This window comes from Monomorium pharaonis, chromosome 10 (assembly GCF_013373865.1).
Source record: "Monomorium pharaonis isolate MP-MQ-018 chromosome 10, ASM1337386v2, whole genome shotgun sequence".
Classification (NCBI taxonomy): Eukaryota; Metazoa; Arthropoda; class Insecta; order Hymenoptera; family Formicidae; genus Monomorium; species Monomorium pharaonis.
Genome location: NC_050476.1, coordinates 5,159,602 through 5,185,390, shown reverse-complemented (window position 1 = coordinate 5,185,390; position 25,789 = coordinate 5,159,602). Strand labels below are relative to the sequence as shown.

Sequence of the window (25,789 nt, the reverse complement as noted above, 5' to 3'; positions counted from 1 at the left end):
ATTTCCCGTTGGCGCATGTAAAGGGAGAAAGAGAGAGGGACGAATTCCTTTCATCTCCCTCGCTCGCTGTATCCTGTAATATTTACGTTGTATGCACATTGCGCGTGCAAGCGGATGCATGGAAAGCCAGCCGCATAATGAGACGCACGGGCGCGGTTGTTTGCCGTTTGATTAACCAGTTCCTGTCGCACTTTGTTGTCCGTTGTAGCTGTGTAGTTGGAAAACGGCAACGTTTCATTGCGATTTCGCAAGATGCAGCGCGGGTTACCCAACGCCCGTGTTCGAGTCGAACGGAAAAATCGATGAGAAGGAAGAAAAAAAAAACAATACCAGTTCTCGCGCTCTCCGCGGAGCTTATATTTCGCGAGGTGCAACCGATTGACGGTTATATCAGATATTGTGCCGCTCGAGTACGCAATATCAACTCAGACATCTGCGTGGCGAGCGGCGGTTTATTACCGAGGCATGCGAAGGCATGCGCATGTATATCGACGAGATTGGACCACGTGGGGAACTGCCTAGGAGAGTTTCGCTCTAACCGTGATGTACTTTCAACGAGGGGCTCTCTCTCTCGTCGAGGGAAAGAGTCAGCTTCAATTTTACGTCAAGGAGCCCGCGAGTCGAAATCCGCTCGAAAAACCGAGGATCGACCCCCGCGAGACTTTTCCTCGCGATATTTCCGCCGAGAGAGAGTTCCTGCACCTTAGAGGGGGTGGGGGGTGGACTGCGGACGTTATAGGGGCCGAATTAGTTTACTCGGCCACGCATCGTGCAGGCATTGCGATATTCCGCGCGCGGCGACGGTTTACCCGCATATAATAGGCGCATAAATACGCGCGCACGGTACACTTTGGCAAGCACAAAGCGTACGGGTCGCTTCGGGAATGGTTGTAAACGAGCGATTGACGATGTATGTACATCGGGGATAGCCGCGCGTTCGGCTGCGCCGCGCGCGATGACCCACTTTAGCGCGATGCTCCAACACGCCCGAGGATTCCATTCGGCATTCGCCCTAGGAGAGCCGACCCTGTTGTACTATACAACGGACCGTTGAGAGAGTTACGGGAACGTACGCGCTCGTTGTGTCCTATGAAATATACAGAACGTTTTAACCGTCGAGGCCGAGGCAGCGGACGTACTTTTGAGGCGGTGGCATTCGAGAAAGATTGACAAAGAGGAAGCATCTTGCGGCTTGGCGAGCGTTGCGCAAAACGTTCTCCCACTAAATGTTGCATTCTTTGAGCCCGTTATGACGTTCGTGTCGTGAGATGAATCTTTGAACGTTCTGTCTGGCAACAATTCGATATAGACGCGAGAGCCGTGTTCGGAATCGTGTCATAATTTAACTCGCGTAATTCTACGCAACGTATCGATTGAACATCGTTTGGTCGATGTTCCTATTGATCTAGTTGGTCTAATGTCCATTTCCATTAGTGCAGATTAATTATGATCTCGGTTTAATTTGCTTTTTATCCTTTTCTGGTTCTAACGGTGAGAATCAGAAAAAGATAAAAAGCAAGTTAAACTGAGATTAATTCTACTTATAGTGTTTTCATTTATATAATTTTGAGTGAAAATTTAACCGAATATTTAAGAATTTTTTTACATTTTTAAAACATTTTTATTTTATACACTGAGAGAAAAATGTCGAAGTATTGTGAATCATATATTTTTTGTGACATTTTCTGCGATATTTATTTGTTATGAAAAGATTTATTTGTGAAAATAAAATATACATTTCTGAAATACATCTCATTTTTCTTATTAATTGTTTTATTTCTTAGGAATAAAATTTTTGGAATGGAATATACATTATTTCCCATAAAAAAGTTTTAAATATTTCTAATAAATGGTTTATTTAAATAGGGCAAAATAAAAGTTCTATTTCTAATAAATAAATCATTTATCTTTATGCACGTTAAATGTTATCGCTTTAAATATATTTTACATCACTTTTCTCTGTTCCACAGAAATATATTTCAAAAGTATATTTCACAGAATATTTCATAGAAATGTATATTTCGTTTTTACAAATAAATTTTTAAATAAATATATTTTATAACGAATAAATATCAAAGAAAACATCACAAGAAATATTTGGTTCCCAATACTTTGACATTTTTCTCTCAGTGTATAGGTTACAAGTTAGAATAGCTAACGTTAATTTTAATATAAACAAGATGTTATTAATCTTGTCAAATATTACTTTAATTTCGACACTGAGAAAGAGATATTTAAACATTTATTTGTGAAATAAAAAAATATTTTACTATAATAAATCCTCATTAAAATGAAATGTTATTCCTAGCAAATATAAACCAATTAATAAGAAAAAAAAGATAATCACACAAATGTATATTTCATCATCACAATCCAGATTTTTTAATAATCAATAAATATCGAAGAAAACGTTACAAGTAACATTTGCTTACTAACATTTTGAATTTTTTTTCTCAGTGCAGGGTTGAAATTCTGTAATCGTGGAAATGGAAGCACTACGTAAATGAGATAAACTGAGGGCACACAATTTTTCGGCGATTCTCGCACGGTCGGTTGCTACGTAGATATTGCGGTATATTTGCTCTCGCTCTAAACGCAAACCTGGATTAAGCTCCAGAATACACGTCGCTTTCTGCACGCTATTCCAGCTTCATTGAAGCGCGCGGGCGGATAATTTTAACGTTGAAATTATGCAGTCTTGTTCACAGCTTGATAAAGAACGTACGTCGGCTCTACAACGGTAGTCTTCCCCATTCCATTAATAGTTCTCGACCGCGCTGCTCTGACGTTGAACTCTTCGTGAAACGAAGTCGCTCTAGGCGGACGTGCTATTGCGCTATAGAAAGCCACGTTGCCGTCTCGTTCCACGTTTCATTAGCGAAAATAATTGACATTTGATACGAAAATCGCGGTAACCGAACACGAATATTGATCGCGGGCTCGCGTCGTTATGTGAACATATATAATGATGTTGAGCTCATAAAATATGATGACGATTGTAAGAAAATACGTGGTGCTGATTAATTCTATATCTGGACGGTTGAAAGGACGGTTTCGGTCATTATTATTAAATTACACGTCAATTTCTACTATCAGTTTCTAGTATCAATTTCTGTATCCGCAATTCAATATTCAACTTGTTTCAATCGCAACGCGGTGTGTCACCCGCTAAAATAAAATCTAATTAATGGAATAATATTACCGTCGGCTTAATACCTCCTGGATCTAACGCAGTTATCGGTAGGAGAGTTTCCTCGCGAAGCATCGGGTTTCATTTGTGGCAGACATCAGCCGTCAGTTATTTTCCTAAGATCGATGCTCCGCGGCTCGGGATCAGGGAGACGTATACGTGTCAGCGCCGCGAGTTTCGAGACTTACACAAGTAAATTCTAATCGCCGTTCAGCCTAGCACGTCGTTAGCACCGGCAAGGTCTAATTATCATACCGCCGTTTGCGGAGCGGAAACCTTCCAACGTCGTGTCCCCGTCCGATTCTCAAGTGCAAGAGGAGAATCCTCGTCCAAGCGGTGGAGAGTGCGCTCGCCGGTCGGGCACTTATGCGGGGAAGTAGATCGTAAGATTTTATGTGGGATTCACGGTAGAATTACGGTCGTCATCGTGCGTTTCCACAGAAATCAAAAGTCTTCTATTCGCGAGTTCTCTCTATCCTGCAATTATCCGTCAACGAAATTTCCACACTATGTCTTTCATCGTCTTGTAATAGGCATTGTCGACGTCGCTCGAGCGTGCACTGAAAAATACAGTTTGATAATAATAATTGAGCTCTGGTGAAATTATTGCAATTAAAAACTTTGTTAATATAATTAAATGTTTCGTAATATTTTGTATAATTTAATATTAACAGTAATTAAGCATAATAATATACTTGAAAGAAAAAAAAGATTGTGATTATCATAAATTAATTACTATAATTTATATTCACTTTCGGTGTCAGCTATGTGTTTATTGTTATTTTAATTATGTAAATTATAGCTTTGGTTACTACGTATAGTAAGCGAATATTTAAAAAATTGTTATATTTACTATAATTGTGATTGCATGTATACTATATATGAAAATATTTTATTTTTTTATATATAATTGAAATTTTTTGCGTGAATAAGATTATTATTAACATTATAACAGTAATATCTATAAAAAAATGGATTTTCTAATCATAATTATTTCATCATGCAATTATAGTCTCAAATACCAAACATTTTTCCCTCAGTGTAGTAATTAATCGATTACCGGTTATTAAATATTATTTGATTATATAAACCAAAATTATAAATTTAATTAAAACTATTTTATTAAAATTTGATAATTATCATCTACGTTTGATTATTATTGTCAAATCCTTAATTTAGTGTGCATCTTGTCATTGAAAAAATTTTTGCAGTTGTACATTTTTTATGTGCTAACGTGAAATTATTTCCTGTTTTTCCCATGAACGATTCAAGTGATCAAGTCCGATGGAAGATGTGGAATTCTCTCGAAAAGGAGTGTCTTGGCACATTCATGCTCGACGTTATTTAATCACGTCCACCTACGTGGCCGTCTTTGTCGGATCGCGAGTTTTCAAGAACGCGATGACGACGATTATATTGTCAGGTAACGCTTGTGATCTCAGAAACGATGATTTGTTCGCTATCGCAAGAAACTGTTTGCGCCAACAGAAATTTAATTATTGTTTGCTTTCTCATTCATCATTCCATCAATCAATTTCCTCAACAAATTGAATTACTAAAGGCGTCGGAGATATCGCAAATTGGGAAAGCCGCGATAAATGACGATCATCCATCACGTTAAGCAAGAGTCGGCCTCACGAATTTATCGAGGGATTTATCATGAAAACTCCATTCATCGATAATCGCGGTAGGGATTGAAGTCTCTTTTTTTCCTTTCTCTCTCTTTCTCTCTTTTTGTATATAAATACATATCCAAAGCCTATAGATAAAAAAGTTGGACGACTTTGCTTATCGACTGGTGTCAAATAATAACTCCGTTTCTATGCCACGCTGTCCGACGTGGAGAGCGCTTTACGCCCGTTTCACACCGTTCGTTTTTCCAATGAACCGTTTGCACATTGATTCGGCGCCAGAGACAAATTGTTTACATAGTCCGATGACTTTAACCTTTGGGAGGGTCTGCTCATCTCGCTACACGCTCACGCAGCGCGTCAATGTCCTTTCAATTGGAATTATTGACGGAAAAAACTATCCCGTCTTTTGGTCTTATCAGGCGTTGAACCACGATGTCGCAAACGCTTAATCAATAACTTACCCTACCCTCCCTTCCTCGCAATGATTTATTTCTTTAAGATTTGTATACCGCCGGACACGGCTCGCGATTAACATAGCCTGCTCACTGTATCACAATTGTATTGAAAGATAAGAAGTATGAAAAACTATTTTGATATTAGATCAATTAATAAATGTGAGGGGCTTCGCAACGAGATAAATAAAAGTTTGCATTTCTAGTTAATGATATGTAATTCTGAATTCTTGAAAAGTTTGTTTTCATTCTTTTATCGCTGCTATTCCTCCTTTTTTGTCTATTACAAGTTTGTTTATAGAATTTTAAAACCATTTGATTAATTTCACGGTTAAACTTGTTGTCCCTGGAATTATATCAGCTTATGTCTTTGACCTATTTGCATTCGAGCGCAAAAAGCTTTCAGTCGCGGGAGTATGTTCTCAAAAAGATATCAGTTTTTATCTCGTTTATTATTTCTGTTGGCCGGCGAGTGTTAATGATGAGAGTCAGCAAAGCGTTCGTTGAAACCGATGAAAAATGACGACCTGTCTCCTTCGTTGGATAGCAACAAAAACCACGCGGGTCTTTTTCGAGATTCCTCTACCCGACCCAGTTTCCACGCCGAAGCTGTGCTTGCGTCACGCTGGAAATTATATCGCGCATAAGGGACCCTCCTCTCTCGCCCTCTCTCGTAGCCTCGTCGATCCGATCGTAAATGAATTGTTAATCGCAGGAATTAAACAGAATAACACTGGATTGAAACGAGCTCGCGCGTGGGCGTGAGCCAAGTTTAATACGTTTATGTAAAATTAGTCTAGTTCTTCTGTCTTGCGGCAGTCGTTCTTGGAAATTTCACTTTGCAAAAGGCAACAGATAATTTTTAACATTAGTTAAAGTAACGACTGAAGCAATACTTTCGATACGATTAAGATACGGCCTCTCTTCTTCTGAAAACGACGAGACGTGCTTTCACCAGGGTAATTGCCTAAATGGTTTAGCAGCAAAAAACTTGTCGCAAAGCAGCTGCTCCGGTGAATTTAAATTACATTTATCTTCCGCGTTACCACTGATAAAGGTGAGGAATCATCATAATCAGAGAAAACTTTTCTTGAAGTGTTTCTCTTAAAGTTTGCTACTTGAAAATTTTTAACCAGTAATTATATATATATATAATATTTATTACTAGACTTTTATAATTATCTCAATTTAATATACTCTGGCTTTTAAAGTGACATTTTTATACGAGCTATACGTTTTGTTTTTAGAGAAAATATTATTTTAATTCGAAGTACATTATTTTTAAAACGTGAATTTGAGCTGCAGCGAAAGGATAGCGTTACTTGTTGGTCCTTGACCAGCATAGCATGATACCGAAGAAGATGTCAATGTAGGGTCAGATAATGTCCAAACAATAAACTGAACGGGTCGCCTTCCAAGACACCTACTGTGTTTACACGTTTGATTAAACGTTTTCCGTTTATTTCTTCTTTATATACAAAGGACTAAAAAAAAGAAGGCTCGTTGAAGCCTCGTATACGAGCCTTTTCCGTGATCTCGGAGGCCACGTCATCATCCAAGGGCGCGTACATCATCGCTCGGCCATTTACGTAATTGCAACGTGGAGTCGTGCGTTCTCTCAACCGAACCGCTGCCGCGAGCTTCGAAAACGGCTCGCGCGGAAACGGCGCAGAAACGGATAGGAAGCTGGAAGGCGCGGCGAAGTTGCATCCTGGTTTTACGTTACCGTGACAAAGTGTCGCACACGCGGAAACGCGAATAAAGTAGGTCAGTGGGCCAAGCGCAGCTGCGACGGCCTCCTCCGGTATTGAATTGCATCTGCACCTACGTCTGCATCGGCACGCGAACGCGAGGCAGTGTGCATCCGTCTCCCGTGGGGTTAGCCGCAAATGTTCGATATTTACGACCACCGGGTAAAAACTTATCTTCGTGAGAGGCACGTGCGTGAATAAAAATTGCAACGCGCGAACGCGGGTCGTCCAGCTCTCTGTCTCTTCTCGATAAAATTAATCCTTCAACGGATCATAATCACTCGATAGATTCGGTTGGTGTTTTGTTTAATAATGAGTGTGTAATATAAATTTAATGAAATTATCTCGCCTGTTGTTCATCCTTGAAATCGTGCGTCTTTTATATTCTCTCATCGAAATTATGTTGACGAAAGTCTATTTTCAATCTAAAACTGTTTTTAAATTAGAACAATGGATTAACGATCTTTCCTCGACGGTTGAAAACTGAAATCTCATCAACAGACGAGAGCTCTTTCGCGCAAATTGTCGTACAGATTCACTGTTCCGGTTTTAGACAGTATTACAATGTGTGCATCGCAACAAGCGGAAATGGAACTTCATGATTTTTTTGAGGGTTGCTACGCGCACGTGCATATTGTATCACGTGCCTCTGGATAGAGATAAAACTTAATATACGGATATTCGCGCCGAGAGGACGCGAATTTTATTACTGTGCATTGAAAACTCTCGCAAGCGTGTAACGTGCAAAGATTTATCAGAGACTTTATGTCCATATCGTTTAAAAAAAAAAGGCGTTCTCATATTTGCATTCGTCTATTCGCACGATGGATTTTTATTTGTAACTCGTACGTCAGTTGCGTCAGTCGGTATCTTCGCTGCAAATTTTACCTAACCAAGGAGCTTAGCCGTCTTGTTTGAAGAGAGAAAGATAACTTTTTAGATATCATTTTATCTATCGCTTTTTTTTTTAGACTTGCACACACCTACGCACATTTGCTACTCGAAACGCGCAATTCGAAAGCCGTCGTCACTTTTATCGCAAATACGATATAACGTCGAGATCGATTCGAGGATGTAATTTCGTCGAATTTAGAAAGCAATTGGACTACACCATCTGCGCTTTCTCCCGCTTTGTTTCGAACGAAAGCGGACGTATTTTTTCGCAGATTCGCCGCGGTCGACACACACGGGGCATTGATCGAAACGCGCGAATAAAAGAGTAGCATGCCCGCGGATCGTTTCCGGCGGTGTAAAATGAATACCTTGCTCGTGCTGCAATACCTTTCGAGCGGGTATTCCCGGGAATATGGGGGAGTCCAGAAAGTGCGAGACCGCGCGCGTGGAAATTATCGCTGTGCAGGAATGACGGCATCGGTCATTCAACTGGCAAGCCTTTCCCAAGCGGAACTCACAGTTTTTCTTCTAGAATTCGAATCGCTATTAATGCTGTTAATTGTGAGAAAAAGTCGCGGCCTTTCGCACAATTTACTCGTCTTTACTGCTCTCGGAGAAAACCCTCATTGCCTATTTTCTTTTCCTATCCGGGGCAATAGTTTTTCAAGCAGAAGCAAAACGTGTTGAGGGGATCCTAAGACCTATTTGTTTTTCTATTTTAACTGCATTTTTAATTGATTTTATGGAATGCAAGATTTTTTTACAGAATTAAAGCACGCACAAAATTGTATTCTCTAAATTAGTGAAAAATCAGTAAAGTCAGTGAAAATACATTGATTTTTAGTGATAGATTTATAACTTGTCAATCAGTGAAATATGTATGTACACTAATTTTTCAGTGATTCTACATTAAATCAAAAGCGAAAATCACTAAAAGACAGTGATCACTAATTACCACAGTTATAAGTATATCACTACAAATCAGTGATAATACACTGATTGCAATTTAGAGAGTAGAAATAACACATATACGAATAATATCGTGCAAGTGTAACTAATATTAAAAGTCTAGAAAAAAGTCTATTCTAGATCTTTAAAAATTTTTTTATTATACAATATCTTTGAAATGGCTTTACGGAATTAAAAATTCTAATAAAATTGCCTTTTGATTTTTGTGCCCTTCTTTATTTTTGTGCGTACTTTAATTGTGCAAAGGAATTTGGAATTCTATAAAGCTAAAGAATTTTCAAAGATATTTTTTTATAAAAAATATTGATGATTGGCTTCAGGATGCCTTTAATTCATCGCATTGGAATTACGAGAATAAAATTACGATCAGTGATAATAACGGTTATGTTCGACGGCACGAGTTTGAATGTCGCAATTATTCATTTAATAAGCAAATTAATTTCTGCGTTTTCAAATGTATTTAGATATATTAAAAATGTTATGCGCTTGTTTTTTCGCACGCTGTCCTTATTTATTAATCGGAAACGAACCTCGGAAACGAACCTGTCGGCTTCGATCGGAATTTCACGTGTACATCGTGTTTATCGAGGGTATTTTTCGACTGGAAATTCGACACGTGCCGCAGTTAACGAGCTTTAATGCAAATTATGTCATGAAAATTGTACATATGTTTAATAAGCCGTCCATTAAATTTCAATATAACGGTCTTTAATTCACGTTCGCATTCTGATACAACACCGGACTCGCGCGTGGGTATTGATACTTTCACCGTGAATCCGTTGGCGCAATAGACACGCGTGAGCGTGCGTACACGTGCATGGTGCACGCGCGCAGGTGGATTACGTTTCCTGAGGCGGGGGCACGCGCTCGCTTGCTCGCTCGCACGCAACTCGTGCGTTTTGAAGCCGAGAGCCAGCTAGCCAGCTAGCCAGCCAGTCAGCCAGCCAGTCAGCCAGCCAGCCAGCCAGCTGGGCGTGACCGGCCCAGGGAGAAACGCAAGATACGCGTAAACATGCGTGCGGTAGTGGATTTGCCGTTTGAGAATTTAAGCGGGTACTTTGTCAACAATGTGACACGCGCTGTTATGTGAATGCGCGGTCGAAGCGCGTCGCCTACTGACTTTTGAGGGATTGACTTTAATTTCAAACGCGGGGATGCGGGATCGTGCTCCCCTGGGCGGCGATCGTGCAACTTTTTTCTTAGAACGGAAACGTAAAGAGTGAGAAGTTTCGTGTAACTATCTCTTTCTATTAGTGTTCGAATGGAAAGAGACAGTGGCTTGAAACTTTTCACTTTTCATTGTTTTCCGCCCTAGAAGAAAAATTACATGATCGATACCCTGCGCTCATCTGTCTGAAATCCCGACGAAAAAATGTATAAATTATGGAAAGAGGAAAAGGCGCGCGTTTCCCCTTAAACAGGGAAACGAGATCAAAGATGGCTTCCTCGGAAACTTTCGCCGTCCGACGGAATTTCGTCCGTAGAAAAAGTTGTCTTATTCCATTTAGCTCTTTGTCGGGATGGGAATTGAAACGCGCACGCACAGTACGTACGCGTATGGGATAGGATTTAATTTTTCAGCTTTCCGATACCGCGCAGTTTGCCACGGCGATATATCATTGTTACAATTTCTACGGAATAATTAAATACCCGCGGACGCAATGAATATAACGCTACAGTGGGAATTCAAATCAATTTCTACATTTCTTTTCTGTTCGATTAATTAATTGATACGCGGCTTTTAGCTTGTTTTTGTGTGTACTTGGCTCGGACGAAATTGGCTTCGTTCTTTTATCGAAGGTTTAATTATACACGCGACATTGTATATCGATCGTCGCTAAATCGTCCATTATTCCTGCAATTAACTGTGTCAGTCGCGACGCATTGACACGATGACGAGTCCAATTTGATTATCCAATGCGATGCAACAAAGACGTACAAAGTCGAATTACGCTCGTCATTTTCCTCTTAAAGGTATATCGTTCTCACGGCACGTGGCGTGACTTGGCGGGTGCGCGAGCACTCTTGTCGGTTTTACGAATGTTGAGTAAATTCGTCATTATGCATTCCCACGGTTCTGCATCAGCGTAGCCGGCGTAGCGTAGTAAAACGCGCGCGGCTCGGCCTGTTTCTACGCAAATCGATAAGTAGCTTTATACGTCACTCCAATCCTACTGTCTTGCATCGAAGAAAATAAACTTGGTTTATAGTTTATTTAAAAAAAAAAAAATTAATAAACACTTAAAAGAATTGTGTGATAAATAATTTAATAATTTATACGAAATGTGCACTTGGAAAACAGTTTGGTAATAATAATCAAGTTTTGGTGAAATCATTTTCTCATTGAATGCTTATTTAACATAATTATATTAAGTAATTATCTTAACTAAATATTAAATACTTGCTTATATTAACCGAATTTACGATATGACTTGCAAAGTTTGGTAATAGTAAGCTTATAGTTATTAAGCTTTGTCAAATTGCGTAATAGTTTCAATTAAATATTGAGTTAAGATAACCAAATAACCAATTTAATAATTGTTTGATAAACGATTGGCTGCTATTATTACATTTGATTATGTTAATTAAACATTTAATTGTTTCACCAGAGCTTGATTATTGTTACCAAACTCTTTTTTTTGCCAGCATATAATTCTTACCACTCTAATTGGAGTCGAAAGAGAGGACTCGGTTGAAAAGGGGAGTGCCTTCGCTGGAGGGTAATTTTATACAGGAAAGAGAAGCGCGCGAGCTCTTTAAAGTCCTCATCCCTCGCGAGAGATACCGTCGTCGTCGTCATCGTCTGTGTAGTTATCGTGCGGAGCTGCGCGATCTTTACTTTGCGGAAAGCGCGGAAAGCTCTTAGCGAACTTTCGACCGAAAACAGCCGCATTCCGCGCTCCTCTGCCACAATGGACGGCCCCCCCCCTCGCGCTGCGAACATTATTTTCTTCTTCCCGGACGAATGGGGCATCCCGGAGAGCGGCTTTACCGTTGCACGTTCCAGTTTCCTCGGATCTATCGCAAATTACGAGATAGCGCGCTCTCGTCGGCGTCCGTCTGCGTCCAGCAATCGTATATCGCCGATAACTGTACGCGCAATTGCTTGCTTGCGCGTACGAACGGCGGGAATTGCGGTCGTAAGCTAACGCATATATACGCTTTGTTTTTTCTCGTGCGAGGCCGAGTCATGCGAGTGCGATGAGGAATGATTACGCGCCCGTGATCGCCGCCACGAAACATGATGACACGAATTTCGACGGGGTATCGACGAGGTTTTTCGGGTTATTCACCTCGATTTAACAACGGGCCGATTTTCGGGGGGGGGGGGAGGGAGGGTTCGGCACTTTTAGTTTAGTTTAACAGCCCGCATCGAAATTCAGCTAAATAATTAACGTGCAAACTGTAATTTTTCCAGTGAAAAACTGACTGGTAATAGAGTAAACAGCGGCAATAATTAGAAACGTTTGCAAAAAGATAAATCGATCATTGATTCACTTGTTAGCGATATCAAACGCATTTACAGGAACTCTGGATTTATATACGTGCTATCCGTCAATATGTGTATTCGATTTTAATTAAAATACTTTGTGAAATTATGTTAAATGTGGCGGTGACACTTTAATTATTACGAACGTTTATGTCGATTAATTAGCGCACACATTCACGCACGTGTAAAGATAATGAGATTTAATTATAACAATTAATGGACTTATACGATCGCGTTACGTTGCGTTGCAGCGCCGTACGAGGGTGGAATATGGAAGGTGAGGGTTCACCTGCCGGAGCACTACCCTTTCAAATCACCTTCGATCGGTTTCATGAACAAGGTCTACCATCCCAACATTGATGAAGTCTCGGGCACGGTGTGTCTGGACGTTATAAACCAGGCTTGGACTGCCCTTTACGGTACGTATTTATTTAACCGTTATTAAAATCATGTATTCGGCCAAGTCTGTAAATAGCGCCAAGTACCCGCGCAATTTTCACTTAGCCGTCTACTTAACTGTTTCGTTGGAAGTAACTTAATTTAGTTTTGGCTTTGAGAGAGTCGTGAGAGTTATATGCTTTCCGACGGTACATGTATATATCTCTTGTATTTATTATGAGTCGAGCAGTGTATTAAGGAGCCCAATATATATCTACCGTAGAAAAATATCATTTCTGTGAACTAAGAAAAACGATTACTCAATTTTTAGTTTTTTTTTCAGCAGAATTGATATGTTTCTATGTATAAAAATATTAAAACAAGAATCTGACTTGCAAATTTTTGTAGATAAATCGAAAGAAAAGTTTATTCCATTGTAAAAATCATGTTTTTCTTTGTTGTGTTATTTTACATATAAATTTTATTAAAAAATAATATTAATTGGCAATTAAAGTTTTCCTAAATCATGCTTTTAAAAGCGTTGTTTACGATGATCACAGTACCTGTCAGAAAGTAAAATGGTAAAAACTTTACAATTTAAACATTGCTTGGCATAATTGTTTTTTTTTAATATTGCGTTTGTACAAAGTAACGGTTGGTCAAAGTGAATATAGTGGTTTTTTTTACTATAAATTTTTGGTCGTTTGGTTGCGACCAGAAATTAAGTATCATAAAAAAGAATCGTTAAAAGCACTACTAGTTTTTATTAATGTCTAGAAAAATATAATATTTACAATGGAATAAATACAAATTTTCTATCTCCTTTTATTTTTCCACAAAAAAATTTGCAAAACTAGACCCTTGTTTTGACCTGCCTTTTAAGAAATTAATGACGAGATAAGTTTATGTGAAATTTATGATGAATATATTGTAAGACAATTATGAAAATATTTGTTAAAAACAACCGTTACTTGCTACATAAAAAAAAATAAATTGAATAACCGCTTTTCTTGATAGTATAATATTTTTCTCTGTGTAGATGTATATACGGCACGTAATAGGTATGGCTTCTTAAAAAAAAAAAAGAGTGTTCCGTTGAACGAGGCATCGTGAAGAGAACGATCTCTGATGTTTGCTGTTTCATTGTTTCAGACTTGTCAAATATTTTCGAGTCTTTCCTGCCTCAGTTGTTAACATATCCCAACCCAATCGACCCCTTGAATGGCGACGCTGCCGCGATGTATCTTCACAAACCCGAAGAGTACAAGAAAAAGGTAGCGGGTGAGTATTATCTCTGGTTTAAAAAGTTTTTCCTCCCGTATAATGCGAGACACGGTTGGTACGAGGGCGATGGATCATTACGAGACTTTTACGAGATCCATCGTCAATCGGCCCGTGTCTCCCTCTTAGAATGAGACCTTCCCCTCTGTCGTGTAGTTGCTTTCGTTCCGCGTGTGTGCGTTTGTAACGTCATTACGGTCGCAATGCAATTTCCCGTTTCTGGCTTCTCTCTCGGCAGATTACGTGAGGAAGTACGCGACGGAGGAGGCGCTGAGGGACCAGGAGAACGGCGGCACCGGCAACGGGATGTCCTCCGACAGCGAGTCGTCGATGAGCGACTTCAGTGAGGACGAGGCGCAGGACATGGAGTTGTAACCAAATATATTACCCACACACACACACGTACACATACATACACACACAAACACACACACATCCGCGCGTACCCATATCCTTAATCATCTCGATTCCCTGTAAGATCCCCGATCGCTCGTCCTACTACCAAATAGATGCTTACACCCGAGACTCCGAGCCTCACTTTTGGTGCGGTGACGAGATCCCCTTTACCCATTCGTCGCTACTCTCGTCGCTCGTCGCTCGTATACATATACCGTGGGGTTGGTTGCTGATCGACCATCCCCGGCACGGCGAGAGTGAAAGTGACGGAAACGAACGAGGTTAAAAAAAAAACGGAGAATCGCGCTCTTCTTAAACCGAGCGCATCCCGAGGGGCGTTTTCTATCACGACGGCGATGTCTCTCACGTTCGTCCAAGCTCTTGCTTGAATTAATTCGTTAATTAGTCGTTGCGTTTAATTGCCACGATCACGACGACGACGATAACGATATTATCACGTGGTTGTCGACGTACGGCGTGTTGGCGCGAACGTAAATCGTAATCTCTGTAGAAAATATTTCGAGAGTCGAAGCTCTACATCTTTTCAGGGCGAAGAAGAGAAAAACGAAGGGTGTGAAACGGAGGAGGGACAGAGAGAAAGAGAGAGAGAGAGAGAGAGAGAGAGAGAGAGAGAGAGAGAGAGAGAGAGAGAGAGAGAGAGAAGGGGGGATTATCATCGGTATTTATCGGGTTATACGCAACGTCGATATTCGAAATTACAATCTTTCGCAACGCTGGCATCGATTGGACGGTGCCTTTGTTGCATCCATCTATGATTAAACAGCGATCGCTGTCTCGAGACAGTAACGTATCATGCGACAGATAAAGAGAGAGCTACACCTGACATATTTGCCCGGTTACGTTTTCCTCGGTTTTTGAGATTCTCTCGCCCTTGTTCGTTCTTTCTTCCGTGCGCCTGCGGGCGTGTTCGTCGTTGTGATATTCAAAAAACATAATGATCGAAAGATCGAAGCAGCAGCGGAGAGATGTGTCATGATAAAAAAAGGAAACGAGCAAATCTGGCATATAGTGATCGCATTGTCTCCGCAACTAACGACTCCTTTACTGATCTTAGACTGTGTTAGCATCTATTTAGAAAATTATTTTTACACTCAAAATCGCTAATTGTAATCGTCATTCATTTTTTTCATTCTTTGAATTTGTAAAGAATATTGCCTAGTTAGGAAGGGAAAAGCAAACGGGCTTGTCTTCAACAATTTTTTTTTTCTTTTTCTTGCAGTCGATCGATCATAAAACCGGTGCGCATGTCACGCGTCAGTTTCAGGTTTCTTTTGTTTTTAAACAACAGTGAGACACGCAAAAATGTGATGGAGTATGGGTACTAGCACCGTCTTCCTTTTTCCTGCCATCACCATTCCCAAACGTTTTCCCCCCCTGCCCCGTAGGGCTGCGCATCAGCGACCGATCACCACATCGTCGTCGTCGGCGGCGGGAAAAAGATCGAATCTGCCACGCAAACGGCCGCACGCGAACGACGCCGGGACGACGCAGCCGCTGTCCAAGATTGCGCGATTACGGAACTATCCCGGGAGAATGAATGCGAATGAGGCTCTTAATATGTTTCAAGCAACCTCGGCGACCTGTCTCGAACGGTGCGCATCGGACGGGCAAAACATGGAAGAGACACGAGCAAACGAAGCTACAGGACTATCATCACCGTGTGTCCATCCCATGGAAGTGAATGTAGATTTAGTTGATCCCGGTGGGTACGGATCGGACGCGATTTAACATTCGCTCGCGGAAAATTTTAAGTCAATTTGTACTATTTTAATCTCATTGTTATTCGACTCATTATAGATTTCATTATATAGATTATTGTTATTAAGAGGAGGACGTTTATTAAATTGAATTGGTTTGTTACAATGTTTGAGAGATGCTTTGCTTTTCTAGAAGTGAAAACTGGAAATACCCTTGCGTTAAAAAAAGAACAACTACCATCCACTTAATTCATCATTACTTCCATCCTCTCTAATGCAGTTTTAAGTTTATTTCGAATACTAGAAACTAAAAAAGAAATTGAAATCAAAGGACTCAGGGAATTTCCGTTTTTCCGAGAAACAAAATATTGTGGTTGTATCATCGCTGAAGTAAGCAAATCATGAATTCAAGTACACACTAGATAGAAGGAAAAGCGCGAGGAAAAGGGACTAAATTTTTTTTATGATTGACAATATATATAATATATCAGCGAGTTTAAATTTTCAAAAAGAACCAAGTAGAGTAAATAATTATTTGGCAATTTGTAGGAAAACTGTAAGTTTATAAAATGTAAAACTGTACAAACATTTGGTGCACAATAATCTTCGATCAATAGTATCTCGTTTCAAATTGATCTCCCTCCTTTGCATGATTTACATGTATGCAATGCGATTTATAGGTATACATAAGTATAAACGTTATATTTCAGTGCCTTTTCAGGCAGAAAAGCGTGCCTTATTATATGGGTCTCCCGTAAAGTTATTGAAATATATGAGTGAATACGACGAGCATTTAGCGTTAACGGATCTTTGAACGAAATTAGTTGTGCTTAAAGCATTGCAAAATAATTGCCGAATAATGTGTTTTTAAAAGATAGAGAAAAACGTCGAATGCAATTGCTAGGCTTCAATAATTTTTCGGTAATGGAAAAATACAATAAGACAGAGCTGTAAGAAAGCGTGAAAAATATTTCACCGTTAAATTGTCCATCTCTCTTCAAAATTTTTAGCAGATACAATGCTTTACTGAATTGATATAGCAATATCGTGATGTTGATGTAACTACGTTACGTGACCGTATCGGTCATAAATGCAGTAATCAAATTCAGAATGTACATAGCAAAACGAAAGTTACGATTTTTTTTAGCCGTACATTTATACAATTTCGTTGCGTGTTGCACGTTTCTTGTGTAGTTTTTATTTACTTCATCTGCCGATAAAGCTTATCCAGGTTTTTAACGTATTATGCAATGTCTGCGCTCACTTTTTTTTTAAAGACTGCAACTGTTTTATGCAACGAGAAATGATATATAATTTATACGTAGGGATATTCACGCTTTACGTTATTACGTTATTATTTAAGACGAACTTTCGTGGACACGGCCTGTTTCCTAGCGAATTCATTCCGTTGGCGACGTGTACCGCAATGTATTTACCGTTTCGAGAATTGCTATTAAAACTAAGTGAAATCAGTACGGTTTTTGTGTAGTTTATCAGAAACAGTGCCGTCTTTTTTATGTTCTTCTCTTAGTTTGTGCAATCATGTAAAGCGACACGTTTCAAGATTCGTCGGTTGTTTCTCCATCATACCTTTCATAATATTCTCGTCTATTGGCTTCACTATTGTTATAATATCTTCGTGCTTTTCGAGACTCGGTGTGCAATCAACAAAGCTATGATATATGCGTCACTTGGATGTATGTCAAGACGAATGTACAGTCTATTCAGAGTGAATACTTAGAATTATCTCAGCTGTACTTACTTAGAAAAAGAAAAGGAAAATTATCCGCTGCTCTTTTATTCGCATTGTATCTCTCACGCAGGAAACGCGTCTTTTCTATTTTATTTTTGTAAGTTAGCACAGTACGTAGCTTTAACGCGTCTAATGTCTCGTCGGCACTGTACTTTTAGACTTCGTTCATTCAGAACCAAAAAAAAAAGATTATTAGATAGAATGTGCGTTTCCCACAGAATCGTGTCAATTGAGTTTGAAGTCGTGCTCTCAGATCTCACATCGTTGCTAATTATATATGTAACATATAGAATTATTGACTAGTTATACGCATAAAAATATATATATTATCGATATTACATATTCGCATAACTTTATATTAGCTATTATGTATATTGGTCTTACTAACGAATTGTTTAATTGAGCGAAAAAAATAGTTTTAATAATCATTTTTTATATTTTTTTTGCAAGTGTTGTTTGTTCCTCCTATCAACTGATAGCGTAACGCGTCTCCATTTCGACCATTGGCATTGTTCGGGGTGTTTACTATTGGGAAAACCTGAAATTTTTAGGAAAATAATTTTTGAAAAATCCTTGAAAATCATGGATTTTATTTTCATCAAATTTTATTGATACTCAGGAGAACTTTTGGAAAACTAATTTTTTAATTTAAATTTTATTATGTCTCTCTGATAAATTTGTTTCTTTGATCAATTTTTTCTTGATAATTCAAAATATGGACATTTGAGCAATAAATATGGCAACACATCCACATACATTCTTGTTTGATTCGTGAGTTTTTATAAAAAAATCAGCGCCAAAAAGATCAATATATCCATTTAAATTAGTGTTATTTGTTATCTTTTGATTCTGTACTTTTGGTGAGTTACATGTTATATTTAGTTTATATTATTTCTTTTTAGTTTTCAAATTTAAAAGAGAGATGTCTCGTATCATAAAAATTAAGAGAAAGAGAGAAGGCAACTTTTATTTTGGATTGTGTGATTAAGGAGCATTAAAAGATATAATAAAAATTAATTTATTTAAAAGTTGTAAAACTATTTTTTTATTTATAGTTTTTAATACAATTCTTGAAAAATCCAAGAATTTTCAAGGAATTTTTTTACAAAATTTAAGTAAACATCCTGTTGTTTTTACAGTATTTCCCTATTCGCGCGTACTTGCGCCCGCTCATTATTACGACGAAGATGAAAAATTTTCCGCAGTATATGTAAATTGATATTGGACGATATCGAATTAATGCTTAGATTAATGTTAACTAATATTTCGTTTTATAATGCGAAAAATCCATTGCCTCTATTGTGTTCAAACCTTTTTGTAACATTGAATGACGTCTAAAGGCATATTTTTATACATGTATTGCAATGATATAATATAGCGATAGTTGCATGTTCTTTATCCTATGTCGGATTTCATGTCGCCATTTAATTTTCCCCCTCTGTGATCATAAATAATGGATAATCAATTATTTTTATAATCGTGAGCGACCTGACAGAACGATTAGAGTCTCGCGCATAAGACGCATTGCTTATGTCGTTCCTTTTAATTTCTTAAGATACCGTCGAATGTTTTCCGATTAATCGTACATTTAAAGGATGCAAAGGAGTCGTTACGTATAACACGAGAGAGAAACATAATATAATTTACGTAAGTGATAATAAATTATAAGCCCGAGAGAATTGAAACGAGAGAATTTGAAACTACGATTATTGTGATCGATTGGTTTCTTTTTTTTTTGTATATTCTGTGTTCTTAGTATGTCCCATCATAAATCTTTTTCGCGAGGATGTAAGTATTACGGATGACAATTCCGACGTAGAGAGAAGTAATTCGGCGACGGGCGTCGCCACGTGTTTCTGCCAAAGTTATGTCAACAATATGTGATCAAAGGGCGAGAGATTCGTTTTGCCCGAATTTAGTTTGATCAAACGACACGTATATTTACACACGTACATTTACACTTACCTACACCCTCAGACACACAGCGTGAAATATTAGTTTTCGCGATATACAGCGTATATGATCTACGATTTTTGCGAGAATCATATTTGGAGTTTTAACTTCTAACGTACAAAAAGAAAGGAAAAAAAAGAAGAAGAAAAGATGAAGGAGAAAAAGCAGACACTCGGATGTCGGAGCCAGAATAGTCAGGTAGCAATTTTGTAGCATTGTACGAGGAAACTTAATTCTGTCGTGTAGCGTTCTTGGAACGTCGAAATAGGGAGATAGAAGTTGGTAGAGCGGTCGTTTATCAAAGAGATTCTTTAAACGCGCTTAAATAGCAGGCACCTCGTTCAGAATTCCAACGCGTGACGCGAATGAAGAAGATAATGAACGGCCTGCTACTCCTGTTCCGCCGGCGGAGCACGTATCCTGATTTGACATCTTGTTTTTCTCGCGCGAGATAAACGCTGAATTAGATAATCGAGAGAGAGAAAGAGAGAGGGAAACGTACTCTCCACCTTCAGATATTTTCATCGGGACAGGGAGACAGCAATATTTTTGCTACTCGTTCGTAATTATATATCATCGATGTTAGCGAGCGTGCCGGACGTCGGCACGAGCGTCAGACGCGTTTGCAATAAATGATCGATCACAAAGTTGTAATAAGGATGAAATGCAGTCGTTATATCGAACACGATTGTACGATCGAAACGCCCGACAACGACGATGCGCTTGTTGCGGAAAAAGAATTGGTTGTTCACATTGCTGTAGGCAAGAATGTAGAATCTTTGATCCTGTAATGTTACTTGTATTTTACTGAATAATCACGTTGCCACTACACTCTGGATGAAAATTCAATCACATAATTGAAATTTAAAAAAATCTACTTTATAGATCGTGGGTTATTGGAATAATTGAACTAACACTTACATTTTAGTGTGTAGGGAAAATTTTATTAATATTATTTAAAATTATCAAAATTTTAATAGTAAAAATTGTACTACATTTGAATTAGTACCGGAAAAGTGAAAATTACTTAAAATAGCAATCTAGAATTTGGTTTTTAAATTTCAACAAAAGTATTTCAATATTATGATAGTCGTACATATAGCACATGTAATTGTTTTAATAATAACAGTATTTTTAATTTTTTATTTAAAGATATTGTTATTGTTTCCTATTCGAGATTTTTTCCTTAACTTAAATTGAAAGTTATTATTAAACAGATAAATAAACATATTTTTCTTGATAAAATTATACAAAGTTTCTTCATGTAAGGAAATTGTATGTGCGCCTAAAATTATCAAATCTTTTAAAGATTTTACACTTCTGCTTATATGAAACAATGTTGATTCGGTGCCAATTCTTTTTCCGTGTTTCGATATAGTTTGGCAAATTCACTTCACCATTCGATCACGCGATCAACGATCCATTTCTCGCTACCTTATCCAGCCGAAAATCGGACGACAGGCCCACTTTAATCTCCCAAACTTAGATCCAGCGATAAGAATGACCTAGCCGTATGCTATATTTGCAAATTAGTGAACGCCGACATTGTCACGGAACGATAGTAATCAAACGCAACGCGACAAGCGCGATAAAGCGTACTGTGTATTCACCGATCTGCCAATTTAAATGCCGTTCCACAATCGTTGTTATTCCGCGGCAAAGCCGGGGATGTAATTAACGAAACTAAAGAATTATTAATCTCGCGTGGTGTTTTGTTACTCTTTGGACAATGTCGGCGCTCGCGGCGCAATTTACAGACTTTCGCGTGTGTTATTACTGCTTTACATTTACTCATCGATTGTGCGAGAAAGAACGTACCTAAACCATTTCCACGTAGATAAGCGAGGCCATTTTCTACCGCGCGTCCGAGAAAAATTATAAAGTAATCATTCCGGTGAGTTTTGCGCTACTTACGCCAAGTGAGAGAATCTGATTGCTCTGTCGCGAAGAAGCAGAAAATTGTAAACGCGAGAAAAAACAAAAAATGAAATGCCATATGTAATTAAGTGCAATTTGTGACGCGAGAGAGGATATATATGTTTATATATATATATATTCTCCTGAACGAAAAAGTTTATGCTCGCTTATGCATCTGGAAATGAGATAAGGATTTAATATTTCAATTATATGACGATACAGTGGCTGAAAGAGAGAGAGAGAGAGAGAGAGAATGAGAGAGAGCATAATGCTGAAAATAAGAGACGTTTTCTTGGCGGCCTGCACGCATACGTTTTTTTAATTAGTCAAGTCAAAATTGGAAAGCAGACAATAAATTCTCATAAAAATTACTAATTATGCGTGAATATGAGAAAAATACTGAGAAACGATTACATTGACGACTAATACGAAAATGGAATTTATTTATATCGCTAAAAAGCAAAATTATTATAATTTAATAAAGGCGTTCCGTAAACGTCTATTTGAGCCTGATATTTTGAGCTAGATATTACGATTATCGTGATGATTGCTTCGAAATAGCAAACCATGAAAAAGACATCTTGGTGCGTGCCGCGAAGAAATTAGGAAGATTGAAGGACTCGGGCAGCGTGCTCGCGATCCTTCAGTCGATTGCTTTTACGCAGTGAGACAGATTCTTTCGATAATAGATTTCGATATCGCTGGTAGACCCTTTTCAAACGTAACACATGTAGCGATGTATAAAATGCTAAGGAGTTGTACTAACTCTCTCGTGGACAGCGATCGTCATTAACTCTGCAGTAACGTTACGTTTTCTCCAGTGGTTCCTAGTCACTGCCATACTTGTTTGACGACGATATCGTGAAGAGCGTGACCGGAGAGCTGCTAAAGGAAATTTTTACCGAACAAATACATTGAAAAAAAAAAAAAACCTCGTAATGTGTTCGAGTTATATTAACTGCTAAAAGCTCTCGAAAAAAAAGAAAAAAAAATTGGCACAAAGACTGCTGTACTGCAGGGTTACGGGGAATCGACGAGATATCCGTTAATTAACACTGGCAAAGTAAAGCTTTATAAACTAACGTAGTGATGAGGATAATGTGACGACGATAAAGCTCGGAACACTCGTTCGGAGGATTTGTTCGGGAACCGTTTCTACGTTCCATGTACAATCGTGAAGATCGAATTATTGGTGTCTGTAGAGGTACATATATTTTCTTACGGTATATGGTAATTAGCTGCGCTGCTTCGGCTCGTGAAGGACCCGTTATCCTTGAATTGGTCAATGATAAAATGAAGAAAAAAACGAGCGGGACTTTTAAAATGGGCGTGTTAACGTGTTAAATATCGTGTTAAATAATGTACAATAAAACTGTTTGACCGGGGCAAATTTTCGCGGTACTTAAAACGTCTCACATTGTATTGTCAAAAGCTTTGCGAAATGAGACTTGTATTTGCATTTGTGACACGAGTTGAAACAATTCAAATAGAATGCACAATGTATTTCTTTATTAAAATTTAGAATATGCAGAACAGATTTAAAGTTAAAATATTTAGATGAAATATGATTCGAAAATATGATATGAGTTTACGTGAGATGTTTTAAATGTTAATTTCATTCTTTATAGTATTCTCTCTTGATATGAAAAGAAATATTTATAATTAATGGTAAATTGAGATATTATTATTTTTGGAAGGGAAGCTTGATATAAATAATAGCAAGTGAAGAATTTGCGTGATTTCATTGCATCGCGATTATATCGTGCAACAACTTTGAGCAGCTTAGGTCTAACTTTACCGAAGAATAGAAGTGATACATTTTTGGACTTACGCTATGCAGTTATTCAAAAAAATAATTCTAAAGATGAATTTAAGGGAACGGGCGCCTCACTACAGCTAGATGTAAAGTTTCCTTAGGTACCTATTGTTTCAATGTATGAATCGTCTATGTAAGATGCTGGTACTGTTAGCAGAAAGAAGAAAAAAGCTATGTTAACGAAAGGAGTATGCCGAGAGAAAAGAATAATCTGGCCTTTCCGAAAGAAAAAAAAAAAAAAAAGAACAGACAATGGAGCTGAGATATAAATAATTCGACGATCTGGCGTGTCTCTTACTCGACAGATTTCCCGAATCTGACCAATCACACAGAACGTCTTTCTAGTTAGCACGTGACGACGATGATTACGAACTTGCTGAATCCACGTTTTCATGGTTCATGAACACAATAAAACAATGACAAACAATGAACATTACGCTATTACAAATATTTATTATAAATAAGATATAACAAATATAAATATAAATATAAATAAATATATATATATATTATATTGAATTAATGATGATTGAACAAGATGCAATTTTTTGGTACAATAAAATGAAAAGAACCAATATTGCGTGTGCGTGTTTTATTGAGTATTGTATGTATCCTTATGTTAATTACATTGTTTGACATTATTTCATAATAATTTTATCTTATTTGACCTCTTTGCCAAAGTAATGTTATTTATAAAGTATTCAGCAAGGTTGGGTAAGTTAATTTTTCAAAATCAAATTCAATTAACAGTTTATCAAATTTATTTAAAAGTTGCATGAATAAAAATCTAACTTGGTTAAAAATTGCATTAAAATTTAATTTTAGAAAGCATTATTTATATTAAATTAGAATGTCTTCTTAGAATAAACTTTTCCTAAAAATTAGAATGCACAAATAATAAAACAAGTATAACACAAAGGATCAAATAAATTTGACACTTTATTTGTAAAATTAAAAATCATCATTTGTTATTCAATATAATTTACAAATTATTTGTAAATTATATTAAATAACAAAGAATATTATTACTTGTTATATTTTATACATTTTTTCTTTTGCATACATTTTTATCTTAGAAAAAAAATAATTAAAGCTTAAAAATGACTTGTAAAACTTATTATTATTAATTATTATACAGTATTTCAACGTGTTTAGACGATTGTTTAAAATTAAAAATAGGAAAATAATAATTACAATAGTTTTTGAATCATAAGATGGCTAATAACGTTACGTAAATAGTAAATAGTAAAAAATAAAACTAATTAAATAAAGAAAAATAAAAATATTTAAGAAGGTAAAATGTATAAATTAAAATGAGCCTTATTTAATGTTGGACTTTATTCGGCTCATTGCATGTTTTACTAACAATGTTTCAATTTTATTATTTTTTTTTCTATGTAGATAATACATAGTATTATATAGATAATACATACAATAATTTAAATTGAATAACAATTCAATTTAAATTACATTATTGTATTATCTACATAAAAGAAATTCATGTAAACATAACATAAACAATACGTAGATTTATGAGACGTCATTTATGTAGGTATAATCTTGAAATTTATAGCACCACTCTCAATATACATGTAAATATGATTCTAGATTTCTATATTATCGACAAATATTTCATATTTCTTATTACTTTTATAAATTTTACTTGTACAACTGTTACGTTTTTTTTTTTAACAGATACATAATTCATTCACACTATAATTTTTATAATTATATTTCAGATTTATGAGATTTTTTAACTTTTAATTTCAGTAACCGAAATTCATAATTAAGTTTCATAATTTTTCATTATTGCAGTTAAAATTATTTTCATTTTTTGACATATTGATAATAACTTTTAGCGTGTCTTCATATTTCATGTAATTATACAATTAAATAATTCTTTATTTAATTCTTCCGTCGTAGAATCCTTCCAAAAATTCAACAATTTTAATTACGGCTTTCAGTTAAATATCCTTGATTGAAACAATTAATAGTTACGTTCAGAAAACACAAGTGAGCGGTCAGTGATTATTGGTCCTTACTGTTAGATCTCTAAAGTTAGAGATTATATTAGCGAATTACTCAACTGTTGTGCAACGGTTGTGTTTTCTGAACGTAGCCATTTACTTTAGTGCACAACTTCAAGACGGTAGACCGGTTGTGGAACGAGCGGCGCGCTTGTTAACCGACGGACAAT

The 25,789-nt window shown here is 37.2% G+C and overlaps 1 protein-coding gene across 3 annotated transcripts in view; it reads left to right on the top strand.

Annotated features, from left to right (window-relative positions):
- LOC105835202 (ubiquitin-conjugating enzyme E2 H) overlaps positions 1–24,167 on the top strand; it is a 48,800-nt gene extending 24,633 nt beyond the window's left edge. For 2 of the 3 annotated variants that reach the window (XM_036292753.1, XM_012678254.3), the window contains exons 4-6: positions 12,632–12,799; positions 13,911–14,039; positions 14,278–24,167. In XM_036292753.1, the coding sequence (XP_036148646.1) occupies positions 12,632–12,799; positions 13,911–14,039; positions 14,278–14,414 (434 nt within the window). In that variant the 3' untranslated portion in view covers positions 14,415–24,167. Of the gene's footprint in view, positions 1–4,130; positions 4,614–12,631; positions 12,800–13,910; positions 14,040–14,277 lie in introns of those variants that run through there. The other variant, XM_012678247.3, reaches the window with a different exon arrangement.
- The last annotated feature ends 1,622 nt before the right edge of the window (positions 24,168–25,789 follow it).